Source organism: Corvus hawaiiensis, chromosome 10, assembly GCF_020740725.1.
Source record: "Corvus hawaiiensis isolate bCorHaw1 chromosome 10, bCorHaw1.pri.cur, whole genome shotgun sequence".
Classification (NCBI taxonomy): domain Eukaryota; kingdom Metazoa; phylum Chordata; class Aves; order Passeriformes; family Corvidae; genus Corvus; species Corvus hawaiiensis.
The window spans coordinates 19,580,807-19,603,158 of NC_063222.1; the positions used below are offsets into that span (position 1 = coordinate 19,580,807).

The 22,352-nt window shown below is 39.7% G+C and overlaps 1 protein-coding gene across 6 annotated transcripts in view; it reads right to left on the reverse strand.

Annotated features, from left to right (window-relative positions):
* ABCC5 (ATP binding cassette subfamily C member 5) overlaps window positions 1–22,352 on the reverse strand; it is a 45,864-nt gene that overhangs the window by 18,857 nt on the left and 4,655 nt on the right. For 3 of the 6 annotated variants that reach the window (XM_048313895.1, XM_048313896.1, XM_048313898.1), the window contains exons 3-11: window positions 12,697–12,857; window positions 12,297–12,452; window positions 11,446–11,593; window positions 6,543–6,776; window positions 6,260–6,433; window positions 4,815–4,962; window positions 4,168–4,316; window positions 3,442–3,549; window positions 855–1,205 (exon numbers count right to left, since the gene is read on the reverse strand). In XM_048313895.1, coding sequence (XP_048169852.1) covers window positions 855–1,205; window positions 3,442–3,549; window positions 4,168–4,316; window positions 4,815–4,962; window positions 6,260–6,433; window positions 6,543–6,776; window positions 11,446–11,593; window positions 12,297–12,452; window positions 12,697–12,857 — 1,629 coding nt within the window. Of the gene's footprint in view, window positions 1–854; window positions 1,206–3,441; window positions 3,550–4,167; window positions 4,317–4,814; window positions 4,963–6,259; window positions 6,434–6,542; window positions 6,777–7,240; window positions 11,343–11,445; window positions 11,594–12,296; window positions 12,453–12,696; window positions 12,858–22,352 lie in introns of those variants that run through there. The other 3 variants (XM_048313897.1, XM_048313899.1, XM_048313900.1) reach the window with 3 other exon arrangements.

The window sequence follows — 22,352 nt, forward strand, 5'->3', positions numbered from 1 at the left end:
GGCCTTCTCTTGGTAGCACACTTCTGAGAGAAAACCAGCCTTTACATTTTCAAGTAACTGTACTCCTTTTTGAGGCAATTTTTTGAGCTATATGCATTCTCCCCCAGTTTAAAATATAGGTATTTTTATTGTTTAAAATAGTTTCAACTCTCCCTCTATTTGTATAACTACATAAGACAATTTAACCATGAATATTTTCATAAATATATGGATCCCATTATTACAACATCCAACTGCAAAACTTTTGTATCTGTAATTGATGTAATGTATTAAGTTCAATGCTTTTTCTTCGACATCTTACATGCTTTTACCCATCTTAGAGCAATAGCTCCAAATGCTTCTACTTTGTTTTTGTTCTACTGCACAAAAATTCTCCAGGAAGAAAATTGCACACTCTTCAATAAAAAGCACTGTTATGCTCCATTGGAACACCTAATCAACTAAAATGTTCACCCAGAATACAGCTGAAACTGCAAAATTATCAAACCACTGCAGGAACACGCTGTCCACCAGCACCCCACTGGTACCTGGTCCCCTGCAGATCCTCTGAGCTCAGTGGCTCACACACTGTCCTGGGAGCTGCAAACCCCTCAGCTGAATGTGGAAGCTATACAGCCCACCCTTGTTTCACAGGCTGCTTGCAAAGATCTAGTTGCTAAAATGGCACAGCTGTTTACAGCAAGATCAGACACTGCATCCTGGATACTGCAGTTGCCATGGATATTACAGGAGTGCACAAAAGCAATATGCTCCATTTCATGCAAAAACGAAACAGCCCACAGCTCTCTGTTCCAAAGGGCAGCCAAAATGAGGCCTTTTAAAAGCTCAGATTTCCTCCTTTCATTTCTTCTTACCTTTTCTATCTCCAAGTCGATGTTGTAGAGAGTCCTCTGAAGCCGAAGGCTAAGCAGGTGGATGATTTTGTGCTCCTCTTCGGGGCTGTGATGGTCATCACTGTCCACTAGAAGATGGCCCTTCTGCTCTGCCAGCACAGCTTGCTGTCCCTCATTCTGTAGCTTCATCTTCTCTTTCTTGCTCTTGGTGACTTTCTTGTCTTTTTTCACTTTGGGGGTCAACTTTGGTGAGCTCTGGACGCTGGCGTGGGAGAAGTCCCAAGCCAAGGTAGCATTTTTCACCTCTATCGCGGTGTGAGGATTGGCTGGTTTTTTCTTTATCATATGAACCTCTTCCATTAGAAATAAACTCTGATAGGAGTTGTGAGAGAGGTGTAAAGATGAGACACCTGATCAAGACTGGGAGACAAGCCTACGGCACACTCACGCAGCAAAACACATCAGGCTATATAGTAGGAGGAAGCTGAAGAGCAAAAGGTAGCTCATTAGTGTAAACTAACTCCAGGTCTGCTAAGTGGCTGGGGCATTCCTGGATGTGGTGGAAGCACTTGGATACACTCGACTTGCACAGAACTGCATATCTGGATGTGATATGCCAGGAGCTTATTCCTTTGACACTGTTTGCAACTGCAGCTCTGTATGTTCCAGGTTAAAAACACATGAGCAGAACACAGGTTTTAGAGGAGAGGTCACTTGAGACAAAGCAACTGACTTGTCCTGCACACCAACTCATTATGGAGACAGAATGGCTTTTAACTTGAGCCTTTACCCATCAACTTTTCTGTTGGGAAAAAGTCATCTTTCACAAGTGTAGCTGATCGATCTCAGGCTGCTTGACAATAAGAAGTAAGCCACTAAGTCCACTGTATCATGTTTTCCACCACATCCATCAGTATTTACAATCAACAGATTAGGAAGACATTTTTCACACATTTTAATTACAAGATAAAGTGTTTGCCACTGTCACAATTTGTTTTGAACCAAGCAGTCTTTTGTGACTAAAACTTTCTCAATTCCCAGCCTTATTTATGCTTGCAATTGCTATGGCTGAATCAAAGATTCATAAGAAAGCTCACACTCATTTACAGAGCAAAAAAAGTCAGCTAAGTTTTTACTGTGATGTCAGAGTATCCCCACCTTATGTTCCATTTCCTACACCGTTTATAGTCAAACTGGGATATAATTAAATTTCCCTTTTCCTTCTCTTCCCTCTCAGAAAATTCCCCTTAGTGCATTTGGATTTAAGCAAGGCTGATTTTAGGCTGACTCAGAAGATGAAGCAAAATTGCTCAGAAGCAATGGAATCTCAAAACCACTTTACAGATCCTGTTTTTCTCACATAGAGGGTTGTTTCATAAATGCATTACACAGAATCCATGTATCTGTCAATGCTTGTGAAATTTTCTATCTGGAAAGTGCTATTTTCCATTTTGGAAATTTCCACAATGTGTAATACACTGCTATCTTCAAGAAACAAGACAAAATAAAGGCCTCCCCTCTGAGTTCATAAAGTACACAGTGTATTCATCCTCAAATCCCCATGAGGTGAGATAAGATTGTTCATTATCAGAGTTTTACATTTACTGCCATAGATTTGTTTTGCCAGATCACAACTCCGTTTTACTGATACAGGGGAATTTCAGTCACTTAATCTGGTCTGGAAACAGAAAACCTCAGGTTTTTATGATCACAAATAAAACTCCACTGTTTTTTGCCAAGCTGCTTACCTAACACCTGATATTTTCAAAAAGAGTTTTATTAGCAAAACATGAAATTTCATTGTAGACATGTTGCAGTCTTTTCATACGGATGCTCTTAAAAGGAGTTAAGAGAGGAGATTGACAGCTGGACTGACAATCTCACAGAATCAGACCTGAAACCAGTCAGAATTTACCCGTGAGAATATTACAGTGAAATTCTGCAGCTTTAGTAAAACCCACAGAGAAAGCCAAGAAGACACCAATGAGAGATGATGTTCTGGACACAAGGGGAGGAGGTTCTTGTTACGGGACATTGAGAGTGTACAAGGAAGAACTTGTGGATAATATGTAGCAACTATACTTTTGCTTGTATAGCTGATTGCTTTATGGTCTGAATGGTCATTGCTTGTTAGACAGCCTTGTCATTGTTTGCTAAGCAGCCAATCTTAAATTCGGCCACAGCCATTGTGAAAAAGTATAAGAATAGCAGTAAAGAAGATAAAAAATCTTTTCTACCTCTCCCGACTATGAATTACGACTTGTGTGGCTTTTATGTCTGCCTCGACAACAGCCACAGTTAAGAATTATTATACAGGGAGCCACTGAGTCCTTCACTCTTATCTCTTCCTGTGGCCAACATGAAAACAGTACAATCATTGAGTCGGATTATTTTGCTTCTCACACTGGTGTTATTCTTAAACTGCTAATATCTGCTTCACTAGATTTGCATCTCTTGTAGAATCAAATAATCTGGAATGTTAAGTGCAAAGAAAAAACTTCTCAGCCATTAAAATCATATTACTTTCCAAGTGTTCCCTTTGCAGCTACTGAACACATACAACACTCCACACTTACAGCAAAAACTGTGAGGCCAAATGACTGCTTACCTTAAATCTGTCAACAGAAACAGATGCCTCAGACAGAGACTTCACTGAGAACGGCGTTACTTTGAGAGCAAAAGTCATGGAGTTAAAGACAGTGACCACTGTGAATGCCTAAAAATGAGACAAGAAAAATAATCACATTGGGATGCAATATTCTAACAGCTCCAGACTTCTAAAAGCTGAAATGGCAGAACAGCAAGTCAAAACTGTAGAAGAGGCCCAGTCTAAGAATAACCATTTAAATATTCAACATATTCTCAAACAGCAGAAAACACTAGATCTACCCAACTCCTTCTCTAGTGCTCTTAACAGACCAAGACAGACCTGTTCTGTTTGTAGGTCTAACAAACGCAGCAGCCAGCAAATTCTGCATTAACCTACTACTTGTGAAGGCACAAATTCAAATCCTAGTTTTAGACATTTGTGCTCTTTGCATCCAAGCACACTGCAAAACAAAAACACCAAGTAATCCCCAATGCCCCAGCTGAACAGCAAAACAGGAGGACTCATTTACTTTCAGCCCAAAACCTGTTCTGAGGAAGGTCAGGACAAAAGAACACCGAGAACCTTTTGCACAAAATATAAGGCTACATCTGCTGCTGTCACAGCCATCAGATGTTCACACCTTTGAGCAGATACAGCCTGGCCACACGGGCACAGCCACATGAGAAATGGATCAGCAGAAAAGATATGGAAGCAATAGCATAAAGAATATTTTCAACAGCTTACCTGAGCTGCTGTAAGGTCATAGCCAAGGATCATATGGACAGAAAAGGTCACCACACTGGCAATGACAACAACTATGGGAGCCACTCCCACAGTGATGCTCTGGAAGTAGCCCGCACGCTCCAAGATTTTGCGTTCCTCCTCACGAATCTCTAGAAAAACAAATAGGAGCACCACGTTTGAACTGTGATCCAGAGGGGACATCCACACAACAGACAGTACCACAGCACTATAAATACTGAGTAAGATAAACACTCTACCCTTTACTGTTTATCACATAAACCACATAGACAGCAATTATAGAGGAGGAAACTATAATGGTCTGTAAATCTCCGTACAAGTATCGGGGGTTGTTTTGTTTTGTTTTTTAAATGGAGCAGCCAGCACATTTATTAAGTGATAGAAGAAGAACAAAATTTAAAAATTTAGTATTAGTGTCAAGCCACAAACATCATTACACTAGAAGGTGAAATTTTAGAAGCAGGTCTGTTTGTCCAACCCATTGTGCACAACACAGAGCAGCCGGAAGGATGACAGTGTTCTTACACTGCTCATACACCTGCATCTACAGCACAAAGTCAGGATGCACCAGGCTACAAAGCAATGGGGCATCTGACTAAAGGAGACATTTATAGACTGTGGGAACTCACTTTGAACATTCTGAGAAAATGGTTTGACCCAGGCATACATTTTAATGAATTTAATGTAATTAAGAACTTCATTCATCTTTTGCACACGTTCATCTGTTGTTGCTACGCATTTTCTTCTGAAATAAGCTGTGAGGCGCGACACGAACATCTGAAACAAAGGCAACACCATGCAACATTAATGGCAGCTCAGAAAAAGCAAGTACATTCAATTCCTAATTAGCAGAGAAAATTAATTTTTAATCTGAAAAAGGGATTCAGGGATAGGGCCAGGGAACTGCTGCTCTAACATAAAACTCGGGCTGGAAACGCCATTTCCTCCTGCCCCATCTGTACCAAGCACCAGATTCACAACAGCAAATTTCAACAAAAATTTGTTAAAATAAAGGTGTGCACTCTTACCGATATTGAACAGTACCAGTTTAAAGTTTCTGAAGCACAAAGTTAACCTAAAGATACACGAAGTTGACCCTAGTGGTAAATGCACCCATTTTAGCCAACCTTGTAACCTGGTTCTGTAAGGCAAATCAGGACTTTGCCCAGCCAGATCAATTTCTAGTCTATGCCATCGCTATGAAGGTAGTAAAACAGTTTTAAACATTTTTACTAAACTAATCTAAAACAGAAAGTTGTTCCACATGTTTTTAAGTATCTGCTACTCCCACATTCATCCCATTCCTGGTCTGAAATTCAAATCCAACACACTACTTTAGGAACTTGTAGCTCCTTGTCCTTCTTCATACTCCTGCAAACTCTTTCAAAGTCCCCCCATCAATAAAGAAGGACTATTGACAACTGGAAAACATGTTCAAACACCACTCCTCATTCCCCTCTAAAATGTAATTCCCACTACATCACCCTTACTTTCAGCCAGATAAATTGGACCACAGTGAACCTCACAGTATTCAGCCTCCATGGCTTATAAAACATGTATTATGAATACAGTGACAAATCTTCAGCAGTCTCACAGACATTTTAAAGGCAAGAAGATTTTGGCTTGAACTAGTCTATTTCACAGCTCAGCAGAAGCAGAGGCAGGAATACCTCATCAAGAACAAGCTGTGCCAGATGTGGTCTTTTTCAACACCTCATGTTGAGTCAAGAAATCAAGAACACTGCTTTTGCAACACTGAGCTCCCATACACAAGCCGGAGGACTGATGTCTTTCCAACCTTGACCATGAGCACATGAATATGCTGCAGTTTCATTTAGCTATGCATATTAGTCTCAACCAAATCTATCAGCTTTCCTACCCTCGTTTTCTAATTTTATCCTTTCGAGCTTCCTGTTTCTGAATTTCTGCTTCATACACTACCTTATAAACACCTTCAAATACATGCAGTGCCATAAACTGGCTAAACCTAGCACATTTCAATACCTTTTATTCAGAACTATACATTTGCCTGACCTAAGAAAAACAAAGCAAGTCTTAACTCTTTCCAACTCACCATTGCTGGGTAGAAGAGGATGAAGACAGCAGATCCCAAGAAGCCTGTTGGACCCAGGACAATCACATTATAAACCATTCCCAAGATGGCCACAATAGGGCCCCCAGCCAACAAACTGCCAACTGCTGCAGCTTCAAACATCCTCTGACCATCATTGGAACATACATTTATGAGCTGAAAAACAGACAGAACAGATCATTTAGATTTGAGCTGTTCTGTCTCAAAGGAATATATTACACATCCCTTTTCCCACTGCCATTTCCAAAACGAGGCTGCAGCTTACCTCTCCAAGAGACTTCTCCTTGATATTCTTCAGCTTAAGAATTTTCTTAAATGCCATTGTCAGGACAGCCCCACGCAGTCTGACCCCCGTGCGATAATTCAACGCCCAGGTTAGCGCCAGGGACCACGATCGCACCACTTCCGTCATAAAGATGCCAAAAACTAAAAACAAGCTGTACTGCAGGTTGGACTCACTCTGCTGGGTATACTCCAAGAGGTGTTTCACAACGAATGCCTACAGGAAGAAATGCAAGCTTGCATGAACACCCCATCACCCCAGAAGACCATGCAACAACTTTATGTTAAGTTAGAAATAAGTAGACTACATTGCTTTTAAAAGAGCCGTTTGAAATAGAAAGCATCTTCTTTCCAGAAGTAAAAGGTGTCAATACAAGAAGTACTGTAACACAAAGCCCTGCTGAGAGCCAAGCACTGAGTCAAATTTAGTAAGTAAAGAGAGTTTAATTTGGAACCATATTCCTCGCAGCACGCTTCTAATCCTCCGTGTCTTCTAACTTAACATAAATGTGTCAGTTAGCTGAAAGCAATGCATTATCATATAGAAGAGTTTTAAAATATAGTCACTACTTATACATCTGCACACATTAATAAACATTCCTTTACGTGACATTAAGACCTTTTTAATTTTATCTTTGGTTTGCTTCAAACGTGCTTATTTGATAAAAAGGAACAATGTACCTACAGTTGTAGAGGGGAAGAGTGAGAAGGACATTTGCAAAACATTCCTGGAAATAAACATCAGCAGTTTAATAGTAAAGAAAAAAACAAGCAGAAAGCACAAGGTACTCAATACCACAAATCATTGGGGTCGGGGAGAAAAAAAAAAAAAGACAAAAAAATTAACCATTCAATCCCTCCCCATACCCTCTCCCCCCAAGAACATAAGCACTTTACCTCAAGAATCACATTTCAAATATCACCTGGAGAAAGAGGACAGCCCCCAGAACCACCAATTCCCAACTCCAGCTCTTGGTGGTCCAACGTCACAATATAACATCATACAATTCACAACCACCAGCATTAAATATTATTAACTGCGAAACAACAGGCTTTTATTTGAAATGAAGTGTCATCTTAAATGGTAACATCTCCAAAACACTGTACAACAGGTAGAGCATTGTATACACATACAATCTGCACATACAGGATAATTATAAAGGGCTAATATCTAACAGTCAGTCTTAGCTTCTAACAAACTAGATTTAAAACTACACACAAAATTATAAAGATACAAAAACAGAATGGTATTTGTTCACGAAGTCCAAAAGAAGTCAAACTTGAAGGTGCCAACAGAGGAGGCTCCTGAGGCTGCACAAATTCTGAAATCTGGTTTCAAAAGTACCCTACAGTAAGGCTTCACAGACAGCAAAAGATTTCCTAGAGAGCTTTTCAACAAATGGTGTTTTAAGATACTGGTGCTTTCGATATAGTACAGAGTAGAGAATTACCTTTGCCCACAACAAAAATCAACAAAAAATCTGAGACCAAAGGAAATATTTGAGAAGCCTTTCACATCATAGTCCGTTGAAGTCCTCTTAGCTAAATCATGTTTTGCAAGTAAGAGTTCTGTATAGTTTGAAGAGAGAAAAAAAACAAAACCCCACTACTCCAGCAAAGGTTTTGATAGCTACAGCCCAGCACCAAATAAAAAAAATGGAGATCAAATTCATCTGTTCAGAGGAAAATAATTCTGCACATCAGAACCAAGGAAACATGCTGTAAGTAATTTTGCTCTTTTTCACAGGTGTGAATTAAAGCCAGATGTCCATCGGGTTCTAGAATGGCCACTGAGAAAATTTACATACCGATCACTGAACAAATGTGAGGAGCTCACATTCACAGATCTATTGCATTCCAACTTTCTCCTGATTGGATTTAATTTTACATCGACTGTTTGGATCACAACTGCATACAGTTGGTTTGCAGTTACTGTGGAGAGTACTGACTTCTTTTTCCAGTATTCAATCCAACATATGCAACCGAGTCACTGAGCAACTGGGGTGAAAATCCCCCTTTTTCCTCACGAGCTGTAACTCAGCATGGTCGCAGACTGCAAGCATTTTCTCACACACCACAGCATTGCTGAAAGTCTCCAAGAGAGGATGTATAAAGATAGCAGATGTTTCCTGGGGTCTCATTCCTCCCAAAACTTTAGTGCAATTTTGCAGCACTATTTTATAGATTCAGCATCTCCCATGATGAAATAGAGACCAGTTTACATTATACCCCAATTTACTTTTTTTTCCGGAAGAAAGAAAAGAGGAAACAGCAGATTAAAGAATTTTGAAAAGGGAGGGGAAAAAAGTCACAGAAAATTAACATTTACATCTGAACAAATACTATTCAAATTCATATCAGTTTAATGAAAAGAATCCAGCATAAAGTTATTTACAAAACAAAAACATTACAGAATATAAACTAAGCTAAGGGGGGGGAGGAAGAGCTCCTGTGGCTATTACCGTAGTGGTTGGTACAAGCTGCTCGGCTGTCTTAAGCATTCCCAGGGAATAAACATTACCTTACCTTTGCTCTTGGCGGTGGCTCTGCCCAGCAGGAATGCCTCATCCTGACGCAGAAAACAGCCATCCTGAAAATGCTGAAGAACAGCTTCTGTCACTGGTCCCACTGCAGAGCCGGCGTCCCTGCTGCAGCCAGCGCGCCACAGCACGGGGTAGGCTGCAGCTGGAGCCAACTGGGAAACTGGAAAACTTACCTCCTGCAGCTTACCACTCCCCCCTCCAGTAACTGACCAAACTGTCAAGCTGTGCTCCACTAAGATAGCTAGTTTCCCCATCTCCCAAATGGGAAGAAAGCTCTGAACAGTTGCAAACAGGTACCTTGTTCAGACCTGGAGTTAAACTGGTTATGTTTAGCAATCAAAAAACTTCTTTGCTCCTCAACCAGAACTTGGAAGTTTTGGTAGCTGATCAAATAGCAGCAAGTATTTATTGGAGATAAATAGTGTATCACCTGTACTAGTACATTCTGACGGTTATTACAAGGCAGTCTGACACGTGCAGCTGACTCACCAGGTTATAGGTTTAGATTCTGTGCCAGATGCAAAATTTATCAAAATAAAAAAGAGGAAGACCCTTGAAGGATCTGATACAAAAAAAAAAAAAAACCAAACCAAACCAAAGAAGAGTCCACACAGGAAGTCTTGAACAACTCCTTTCCAATTATAACCATCACAATGCTGAGTAGCAAAGCCACAGCCATTTGCTGGCATTTCAAGATAATAGACGTTCCATTAAAATTTTTGAATTTTAATACAGTGTTTAACTCCACTTTTATAATTTTCCTCCAACACATGAGGTCAAGTCAAGTGCTTTTCCTGATCTCGCTTTTTACCTTCAGGTGACTGAAAAGGTGTAACAATACAAGAAAGCACTGATACTTTTGAGGAGACAGCATAGGCATATCCCTGAGGCATGCCACTTTTAAAAACAGGGAGGAGGGATGGTAAAGACTTATTTTCATGCCAAATGGTAGAATCAAAGTGAATTGTGCCTTATTCAGAGAAATGAATAAGGTTGTCTGTAAATGGGCAACTGTCTATAGCTAACTTTAAGTTACCCATATTGAGCATCAATTGCAGCAGTAGCCCCAACCTAATCAAGCTGGTTTGTTTTCTCCTTTCCCCTCTTACACTCTCTCATTCAGCAGTTTGACTGAGACAATTTGAGAACATTACACTACAGAAATTAGGGGTAACCCTGCTGCAAGTTCTTTTTGCTAAAGATAAAAGCAGCTCCTCAAGCCCTGTAGTGAAACAATGACAGAAGCTCTTCTTGGGAAAAGCTAGTGCTGTTAAAACCTTAATCATTATTTATTGTTAATTACCAAAGTATGTTTGTATATTTTATAATAGAAACAACTATAAAATATTACAAAGAAAACAATATCACAGAAACATTTATTGTTATTCATATTACATGAAACAAGGCAAACTTTAAGAAGACTTAAAAAACAGAACATCATTTTGATACAACATTTAAAAGCAGGAAAACATTTTAAAAAGACATTTCACCTAACAGTGTACCCAAATGTACTTACCCAAGAAATGAACCTCCAGCTTACCAGCACACTGAAACGTGTACTACTAGCAGTAATACTGCTCCTACTCCTCAAGGGAAATGTGTAGAGAATAAATTTAGTCAAAATTTCAACTTCACATCTGCACAGCATGTGCAACAAACAGGTGACAAAAAATGGTGTGAATGTCAAGTCCCATGTTGTTATCTTCAATACGACCCTTAGCAACAAACAGCAGCCGCTCCTAGAGGCAACAACGTTTCCTACACTTCTACATGAAACCTGTCTGGCCATTCTCTGTAGGATCAGTAAAGACTATGCCCACAGACTTCTTGAGACCTGCTCACATTAGTTTTTAAGCAGTGCTCTCATAGAATTGTTTTGGTCCACTTCTTGAAGACTGTTATTAATGCCAATAATTTAAGATTAGAGTTTTATCAGACTGAATTTTATTCCAAGATAAATTTACAGAATTTCAAAGAGAAAAACAATTAGAAGACCTGCACATAAGAATCTTACAAAAAAAGGAAGTTATGCAGTTAAGCTTATGCAGTTAGGGAAGAACTTTAAACTATACTCAAAACCAAAGAGAAAAACCGAGAAGTTCACTTCCTCCAGGATACCTAAACTCCCCCTCCCTTCTCCAAGAACTTGCCTGGGTATTCAGCAACTGATCCATCAGCTGTAGGAATCCTATCTTGGATTATTGAATCACTCTGGAATTTTGCCCCAGAATTTCTAGCTAGTCAAAACATTTAAGTGATTCTGCAATGAAACCTTGAGATTTTACAGTTGGCCATGAGATGGAGCCCTCTGGGGTTGTTAAAAAAAGGATGGATATTACTTACTGGTCCACTGAAACCCGCGAGCTGCGTGATCATCAGACACACTATGGAAAGGATGAGCCTGGTACGGCAGAAAATCCACACAACCCTCCGGAGAGAAGCATCATCAGGCCCACTTTCTTTCAGTTCTTCCTGCCACAATCTCTCCAGCCTAATAAAAACAGAAGACTCCTGTCATAAATTTTTCACCACAAGAGAAGGTACAGTCTGACAGGTACTTCTTTGTTAAAACTCTAAGTGCTGCCTAGCTCAGAACAACAGACAATAGTATTAAGAGAAATAAATACATTCTAGTACATTCTGTGAGGTGAAGAGAAATATCTGTGTAGTGTTACTTCCATAGGACAGAGGGATGAAATACACAAGGCTTTCTCTTTGCCTGGAGTCTCTTCGGCAATCTTAGTATATTGACTTGTCACAGCCTTTCTTGGCTGAACTGACTGAAGAAATTCTCATTATCCATGGAAGGTTAGCCTGATCAGAAGATCTGATGCACATTCAAATCACTTTGTTACTGACAGTATTACTTCTCATTATCTTAGCACAAGACTTTTTCCACTGTAGCCTTGAGAAAAAATTCTGTTTTAATAAAAAACAGATAAAAGTCATGTAAAATCAGAAGAATTGCAAGACACTCCTGAAGATATAATCCTCTTTCACTGGAATCAGCAAGGCTACAGAAACTGAGCTGCATGAGAAAGTCGTCTCTGAAAGATGAAAGTGAATTCCACCATTCTGAGAAAGGCAAAACAAAATATCAATGCTGCTTTTCTAGGGCAACACTATACCATTGCCTCCAAACTAACATATAATAAATGGAAACAAGAAAACAATGAGGAACTAGATGTCTTTACCTTCTACAATTGACATCTGAAGACTCATGCCTTGATAAAGACCATACATCATCCATAAACAATTCCCCTTTCTTGTATGCTCTGTGGGCCAAAGGAGTGAGCCAGGAGAAGGTCATGGAGGAGAAAAGCCCAGCATTATCAACAGGGTGCTGGTGTCTAAAAGAATTAAGAAAAAAAAAAATCACAAATAAAATGAAACAGGAAATGTAAATCTTCAAGAAAAACAAAGCCTCCTCTCATTGAAAGCACTCAGAGTACCAAATGGTCCATGCCAGCCACACTTGCTAAACAAATTCTGATGTTTCCAGTACCAGTCAGCAGACCTACATCTGCGATTCTGCTTTGTGACTGGTTTGAAAAGCAAATGCTGTATCAGTTCTGTGGTAGCCTAAAGACGTACTTGGAAGTGGTCCGTATGGGTTTCAGTGCATTCAGACCATGGTGGTATTTGCCCTTGTGGTGCTCTTCGTCCAGCATTCTCAGCTGGGAATGCACAGAGGTGTCCAGTGGCAGGCCCTCTGCCCGAGCTGCTGCTTCCAAGGCATCCTGGCATTCAATCTGCTTTTATAAGAAAGACAACAGATTCAGACTTCAAAACTACATTTGAAGTCCATGACTCTCAACTCCAGCAATTTTGCACCTCTTTCTTCTGCAAATTATTGTGCAACAACCACAATCATTTCAATGTCTTAGACCACAGGCTTCATCGTGGCAGCAAAGCCATGGAAGGCACAGGTTCTAGATCTGCATTAGACTGCTGCATTGGCAAAACATAAATTAGTACCAGTATTGTGTCTGTGCATTCAAAGCATAAATGGATAGACCAGATTCATCCTGCCACAGGAAATACAATAGAGAAAAATTACAACATTAAGTACCTACGACATCAGTTCAGGAAATCAATGACTGGCTTATGCAGTGAAATGAAGACATATTTTCTTGATGAATTTACACCCTCTTAGGATAATTTAGATATTCTTATCCACAGAAAATACAGAGTATTTTCAGAATTCTACTGAAGTCCCTTCTTCAAAAACACTTTAGATTAGATAAAAGAACCCAAATATGCACTAAGCAGAATTGTACTTCCTTTTATCATGTTTCCTGTTTTTTCTCTTTTTCCCTAATCTAAACGGAACAAAGATGACAATTTTCTCTGCTCCCAGGCACAGCTTCTCAATGGCTCAGCAACTTTAATAACAACCACTTACTTAAAAGGCAAACCTTATCTCGGGGAGGGTTTCCACAGCCCCAGTGAAAGGCAGACTTAAAAGCTAATCCAAGAGGAGAAACAGCAATGATACAGGATAGTCAAAACGTTGCAGAGTTCAAACAAATCTTTTGATGAGCAGCCAGATGTCACAAAACTACATAAGGAGATGAACCTGTTATCTGTACTGGCTGAGGGCCCTCAACCAGTTCTGCTAACTTAATGTGTCATTTATTGCAGAACCATGTTACCTGCTTGTATTCTAATTTATTGCAGTAGAGCTAATTTTTTTTAAAAAGTAATTTCTGAGGTAAAAATCTTCCAGAACATCTTACAAAGATACTATGATTCTACTTTATTAGTTGCCTTATCAGAGCCAAATTATCTTATTTCCTTGAAAAGAAGCAACTATAATGCATTGTAGCCTCCTAAAAACATAGTATCTGCAAACACTAAATGCAAGCACTTGGTTCCTGACTTCCACATGACGCAATTTTTGTTGGAAATGCCACCATTTATCATAGGTTTTGCCTGTACCATGTTAATATGTAATAGTATAGCACACTAAGACACTGTTTCCACCCATGTGAAGAATGAGAACAGGAAACTGATAATGTCATAAATCTGTCCCTTATTTACTTAACTGAAGTACTTAAATAGTGCCTAAGCGTGTAGTCAACAATCCATGGTTCTATCTCTAAATGCATATTTGCTAAGCTATCACCTAAAGCTATGGTAACAAAAGATAGCCAAATAACAAGAAAACAAAAGAACATTAAAACCTTATGATACATAGAGTGACTCAAAATTACACAAAACTTGAAGTCTGAATTAAAATACTTCTCACTCAATTTATATTAAATTACTGACTCACTAAGGCAACACTGCCTTTCTAAGTCTATCCAAATCAGCATTAATAAGGGATCTGCCACAAATATTCCAAAGGAGTCAGTAGTGGGGAAGAGTTCTGCGCCACTGCTTTTCTGGATACAGCAGAGGAATAACTGGTTTGTTGTGTTACCCTCGTAAGAGGCCCTGGGCAGATCTGCCCAAGCATCTTGCTGCTGATGACACATTTGTTTCTAAGCAATGCCACAAGCTAGTTGCAGAAATATTGTTTTTCAGAGCACATAAAAGTGCCTATAAGTAAAAAAAAAAAAAAAAAAAAAAAAAAAGTCTTTCAAACCAGAAAACACTATGTTTATGAGCATAAAAGTAGGTTTTCACCACTTAGAAACAATACCTTTTTAATAAGTAAGTACAATTGCAAGGTTTTTAGGCAGTCCAAAGATAATGTTCATAAACAATCACTCTGAAAAATAATTAAACTCTCCAGAGCTGCTCAAGAGAATTGTCTCAGCAAAGGTGTAAAAGCTGCATTGATAAAGACTAGGGCACTGCCTCTGAAAGGCCTTTATAATGTCTTGCCATAGAGGCAAATACAAGCACAAACCCCTAGTCAACAGCATTGCTCATCTCCATCTTGGCAAGATTGTCAAAATCCCTCATGTAAGACTATCAAGAAACAAATGCCTCACACCATTGTACAAATGAGATTTAAGAACAACTCTACAGTTCTGCACAGCTCTTTGAAGATTAGAAAATCTTCAAAGCAGAGTTTATCGGGAAGAAGTGAGGCTCCTAAGCTGTTCTACAATGCACTTCAGGAACAAAAGACTGAAGTAAAAAAACCAAACAACCCCAACACTGTTAATTTAGGTTTCTGATTAGGTTTCCTGATTGCCTGCATGTGTACAGTTTTCTTGGAAACCAATGCCTTGAATCATTACTAATGTGCTACAACAGGCTCCAGCTCTGCTATTGAAATAAATGTCTAATAAACTTAAAAAATAAATAAAAATACACTTTTTCTAATTCATCAACTTATTAATATGCTAATACAAGCAATGAACTGAGTGATACAACATGGTATTGGTAACTCCAAGGAAATGCTCGCAGAAACAAAACAAGCCTAAATCAAGCATTGTGAACCGGAGGAGGAAGACACATTCAGACATTTCTTGGGAAACAGCAGATGACTACTCAGCATCAACAAAATGTCAAAAAGAAAAAAAAAAGAAGAATTGTTACAAAAGACACAAAGGATAAAGCAGAAAACATTACCACGCCACTTAAAAAACCCTAGGGTTTTTTTTCTGTCCCTTGTCACTTCAGTTCAAAAAGGGTATTAAACTTAGTTTCCTTGAGCAATGATAACAGTAGGGCTTGGAATAGCATAAACCTAAGATTTCTCAGCTGGATAGAAAAAAGGAATAAAGGTACAGGTATTTGAGAAGTCCATAAAATCTGAAGAAAGAGAATTAGAGAGTGACCACCAACTGTTCTTACAACAAAAGAACAAGGCACACTTAAATTTAGAATTCTCTATCACAGCATACTATAAAGTTCAAATACATAAATGGACTAAACACTGGAGAATTAAACTCACATGGGTTAAGCATATCATGGCTTACTAAACACATGACAGAGGGCAAGAACAACCATTGATGCAGCATCTTATTAATAGCTGGTGGATGCCATATAAATTTTCTGCAGCCATAGGCATCTCGTAACAGAGCATAATAGTTCTGCACTCCACATGCCATGAAGCTCTGACACACCTGAGTACAAGTTGATACAATTCAATATATGACTATAAGAATTAACAGAATAAGAAAACAGTTAAAACTTTTAATCTTGGGAGCAATCCCCAAGAGTAGGGAGAGTACCAAGGAAGTATCACTGCACACATGATCTTCCTTCATGGGTGGGTCACAGAGGGGCAGAGAAAGAAAAGCACAGCTGGTGCTGCTACCACAGAGCACAGAGTACACCTGCTCCATCTGACTTTCTACAGCTTAGGAAAACAACAAAACCCTACCAGCACCTGTTAGCATGATTTCCTGGTCAAAATTTGGTCATAGCAATGGTAAGCACATAAGGTAATGAGAGAGTCAGAGAGATTTCATGGTTGGCTCAAGACATATGACAGAAAGCCTGAGTGAGGTGAAGAAAATGAGTGCTTTAGGGGCAAGGGGAAACTATTTGCTCATTAAGTTAGAGACAGCCATACCAAACCCACAATCCGAGGTCATGAAAATGCAGGAAATTTACAAGCCAGGCTACAGAGCTGTCATATACATATGATGTCGGAAGTTCTGTAGGAAGCAAGAAAGGCATGAGGGACCTTACTCAGAAAGGCAAGCAAACTCAAATATGTGAGCTTGCACACTTCTGAAAGCCTGCTAAGCAGGCAACATGAGCATCTGAGGATGTGGAACAGGTAAAGAGAAAGGAGGGAGCTGTCATGTAGGTGGGAAGGAAAAAGCCACCCAGGGAGATTCTAGCCTTTCACACAGTCCTATTACAATTTCCTACTTAAGAGAAGGTAGCAAATTATTGGTTTGACAACTGTAACATCATACAACTGCAAAACCAGACAAGACCAGAGGCAAAGCAAAACAGATTTTTCCATCCCTTACTCATCTTGCAGAGAAGAATTTGATGTGTGCATACAACCCAAACCCCAGCCACCAAATAGCTATTGTCCCTTCTTCCATAAGGCAGAACATCTTCCAGGGCTCAGATCCCAGCAGGGAAGAAGCTGCATCTCTTCTGGTCCTACCAGGCAACTGACAGGAAACTAGAACAGACCTATAACTGCATTTTTACTAATCCTTGCAGCTGACATAGAATACAAAAGCTACTGTGGTTGACTTATTATTACATAAAGTTAAAACTGTTTAAGTAGTAAAGGTCTCTGAGCTGGCAACACTGCAGAACAGGAACTCCCACCTCTTGCATTTAGCAGGCAGAGCTCAGCAGGCCTCCTCATCCCTTTATTAAAGTTCCCAGCAAGGAGAGGCAAATGGGAAACCTACAGACCAGCACAACAGAGCTCAAAACTAGGTGGGCATGTGATGAGAAAGAATTATATGATCACCAGTTCTGCTCAGTGCTTAAAGTATTCTCCATATTGTGACTCCAGGATGAAGAGCAATTTAAAAATACCTAAGACTTCATTAAAAGATTGGTGTTGCAAAACAAGATTAGTTATTAGTTTGTATGGGCAGGTGAAGGGAAGAAAAGAATCAACTGTTCCATTTAGCTTAAGCACATCTACAATAAAACAAGAGTCCAGGAAAAGATTCTCTGAAGTTGTAATTACATTCTTATTCCCAGCAATTCCTCTGAGTCCAAGTATAATCCCACTGGAAAGCAGTAAGGGGTATATACAATGCTTTTGCAGGTAGCACAGGCAACCCCTAAAGCACTGTTGTCCAGACTGCAAGTCACCAAACCCAGGAGCATCTGAAAATTAAATAGGTTTGCAGGTCCAAACATTGTCAAGTCTGCAGTTGCTTGGTGAAGCAGCAAGTGCACTATGAACTTTATAGCCTACTAAGACAATTCTCTTCTCCTTTCACTGGATTTGATGCAGTACACAATCTATAAAAATATTAGCAAGGGGATTTGCAGCATTAGGCTCCCAGCTTTCTCTGTAGCTAGGATACTTTGTAATACCCTGCCTGATTAAAACATGAGCCTATTTAAGACTAGTTTGGTGTATCATCCACCCATACCAGCTGTCTCCCTGACACCGAGGCAGCAAGGAACAGGCACTGGGCTAGAACAGAGACAGTGGGTGTGAGGAAGGAGGCATTGATCCTTTAGGCACCTGCACACATTGATCACAAAGTACAGACAGCACAGCTGAATTCACACAGCACCAAGGTTAGACCATCAGATAGTGTCAGATGCCTAGAAACTATGGTTACAACTTCCAGAACAGCTGAAAAGAACCAGGTCAAGAAGCCAGAGCCTCCATTTTCTTCAACCTCCTGAAAAAGGGAGTATAAAAGAAACCTCATGTCTCTGCTGCCTTCCCAGCTTATCCTACACTGAAGAACAGCTCTTCACAGCACCAAACACATACCCAAATGCAGGAATAAGTACAGCTGTGCCACATTTCTCTTAAGAGATACAAATTAACTGTTCAGAAACTCTGATTTACCACAACAGTTCAGAGATGGAAAAGCTTGAAGTCCAGCTATTCACTCTAGCAGAGTTACATGTGACTTGATTACACAAGATCTGCCATTACTTTTCTGAGCCAGGATTAGCAGAAGTTGTACTAACACTGGCGTGATAGTTTCAAACCTAGCCTGAGTTTATGTATCCTCAGATTAAAACAGAAGTCTCCCAGTAATGCTTGGTACTGATATCAAGGCTCTGTAGCCAAACAAGGTCAGAGTATGCACATCTGATGAGCCTGAGTATTTTAGTCACATATATTGAGCACTTTCACTTGAGGCACAGAAAGTCCTTGGTGAGTACAGGTGTATCAGCTTCTTACAGGAATATTTCTGATTTTACCTTGCCCTTGAATTTTGGCCAGCATCAGCACTGAGGTGAGATGTTCCCAACTCTTTCCTAGCAAAACCACTTATTCCTGCAATCCAAGACACACAGTTGAGCATGAAGTGTTTATTTTAGGATTTTGCAACTTTAGCTGCTATCAATGCATCTGATAAGCAGCTGCACACATGCTTAAGCTTGTGGTATCCATGAATCCCTGTTTTGTTTTACATTCAAACCAGTATTCATAATCTTGTAAGCAAAGGTCCTAGGAGCCATTCAGTGTACATTGATCATCCAGCACTGGAGCTACATAGCTCATGCACAGTGCCAGCAGACTCCAGACTGTGGAACTGGAAATAACCAGCTTTAGAATTAGCACCCTACACATCTCTGACTACAAATATGAGAAACCAACTCCTCACTAAGCAAATCAACCTAGCACAGCACAGGCTGAGAATTTGGCTCCTGCCTTGCTCAGGTAAACTCTGCTCTCCTGAACCACCCTGACAACCTGCTGTATGTTGGGGGTGTTCTTCAGTAACAACCTTTACTCAGGCCATACTTAAGCCAGGTCACTGTAGAAGCTACACAGGTGAAGTTTGTACAACATTTGGAGCATCCAGGGAGGCTTTGAACTTAAAACTTCTATTGAGTGGAATCACCAACGAGTGACAGCAGAAGCCTTGACACTGCAGCATTTATCAAGCCTAATACAACAATCTTGTACTGAGTTCACCTTCCTGTACACACACATGCTTCCGAAAGCAAGGGGCACCTTGCTCAAATGGCAAACAGTAATCTAGGAAGCTCAAACTAAACACCTCAGGGCTCTAAACACGTTGACTTTGAAATTCATTAACCTTCATCCTCAAAAACAACTGAAACACAGATTTTGTTTGTGGAACAGCTTGCTTGCAGTATGTGATTCAGAGCACAACTAACTATCCCTTATCACTAGGATACAAGTTTTCAAAAACTAATTACCATCTCAGTGTCCCAAGGCATCATAACTCCTTGCATATATATGAGTTTTAAGTTGCTTCAAGCTAAGTTCACCAGTAGTTTGGGATAGGTGCAGTAAATATTTCTGGCAACTCTTAGAGCTGTACACTGAGTTTCTGAAACAGCCATAGGGCAGAATGTCTCCAGCACTAATATAGAACACTACAATGGAAAAGACACTGCCAGATTTCCTTCACTGATAGCTAATCTACTCCTTACACACTTTTGGTCATGAGCAGGCTGATTTAGAAATCTGCTCTGAACAAAGGAACAGCAACCAATAGTAGTCAAAGACAATACCAGCAAGTGGTCAGAGCTGAGGTTTTATAATGTGGCTAAGATTTAGAAAATGGCTGTGCATTAAGGAAGGCAGTCAAGTTCCGAAGGAAGCTGTAAATTATCCAGAATATCAATGTTCCTCTAGAAAACATCTCTGCCCAACCACAGATTTCACCTTTTTGTTCCTCCTATTAAGTGGAAGGCTTCTCTGATACCATAAACCCCCCTCCAAGTTTCAGATAAACTTTTGGTACGACTGGCTGTGGATATGCTCCTTTCTCAGATGGTGATGCGTACATATCTTGGAGGACAAGGTAGAGATACCCTTTCTTCAGTGTAGTTAGAGGGTCATCCTAAAGCATACACTAATAAACAATTCTAGGATCTTCTATCAAGTGATTCTTGACAGAATCACTTGATTCTCTGTGGTTACTCTGTCAGTGAGTGCTTTATTAGCAGAAGTTCAATGGTAAAACAACTTAAAAGAACATGATTGTAACCAATATATTCAGTTCTTTGGGGATATCATGGAATTAATGCATCTTTAGAAAGTACCATGAATGTTACTGCACCTAGTCTAATTGTGTTCAAAGTTTTCAAAGATAATAGAACTGCTGTAAAAAACAAATTTTAAAATTTTGCTTTCATTTGACTTGAAAAAGTTAAAAAGTAAGTGTTTACTTGGTTATGAAAATATGCAATCATCTGGAAAAATGCAGATACATCCAGCAGCTTCAGCTACAAATAAGTTTATATTCAAGCTGTCTAGAACTGCTCTAAGCACGGCGTGCAAAGGCAGCAGTACCCAGGCTCACACTCACACCCCTATTTTTAACCCGTTGTTCAGTTGACTCAGATACTTCAAATGCTTCAGAGAGGTTGAGGCAGAATTGATCTATTTAAATACTCAGTGATAAATCACTTCAAAGCTATCAGTGCTTGAAGGATTTACATCAACTCCAGCAAGTTCTGATCACATTCCCTGCTGTCCTGGGCAAAAGATGTCAGAGACAAACCTGAAAAACAAGACAGCAAGGTAAGGACAGGAATATTAGTAGGGCTTCCGACAGCTAAAGTTAGCAACACATTTCCTGCATGTTTGAAGCAATCTCTACAGTTCCCCTATCTGGTGCCTTGAAATGCAGCAATTTGCACTTGAGATTTACCACAGATGCAGTCATTATCCTTCAGCAGCAAGAAATTAATCCTAAACAGTACATTCCAGCCAGAACCAACTACAGCTTGGAGCACAATTTGTAAATAAGTACTGTAGCATCATTAACATAGGAACTCAAATTCAGAAGCTCTGTGTATCATAGAAGCAGCTTGTTCTCATACCCTCCTCCACTGTAAATGTAATGGGATAGGGAAGCAAACTTCATTGCCTGCTATTCCATCAAATAAACACGAAAACCTATATTTGAGAAGAGCCTATTCCAAAAGCATTTCAAGAACAAATTATTTCTCTTCCTCATCTATTATTTTATAGCATATTTCATGGACACAGTGGGGTCTGTCCTCCCCAGGACACACTGCTTCCATGAGAAAAACTACATACAATTACTTCAGCTGCAAGTTGAAGGGCACAGGCACATTCTGAGAACAGAAAGTTCTAAAGGTGTAAGTACAAATCAATATTTCAAAACATCCCTTAATTATTACTCACTGGTCACGTAACAGCTTTTACTACTCACTATAGTGCTAGGCAGCAAGCGCACCTACAAGTTCTCCAGCAGAGGCATGTCCCCACATACAATAAGCCCAATTAGTACAGTACTATGCAGTGGGAACATGTAGTTAAGACCCTGTTTTGTAAGCTACATTAAGGTCTCCAAAGACTTAAAAATCAATTGTTATCAGAACACATTGCAGACGCTTATTCGTGAGGTGAATATATGTATTCGCAAGCTGAATAATTTTTTTTTTAAATTTCAGTCCCAAAGTGCCCGTTTCAGAGGTCCATATTTCTATAGCAACATTCCCATTAAGCACCAGGAAATGCTGGATTAGACCTACTTATATTGCAGAATTATTTCAATTATGATTCCAGGAAGCCTATTTGAAAAGCTCATGTCTTTCAAAGATGTGATCTTTCAAGCTGTGACCAAGCACCATTTAAGCGTCCAAGGAAAGAATTGCAAGTTCTTTTTTGCTATTGTCATGAACACACTTTACAGCATCCTTTCAGTAGGAAATAAACACGA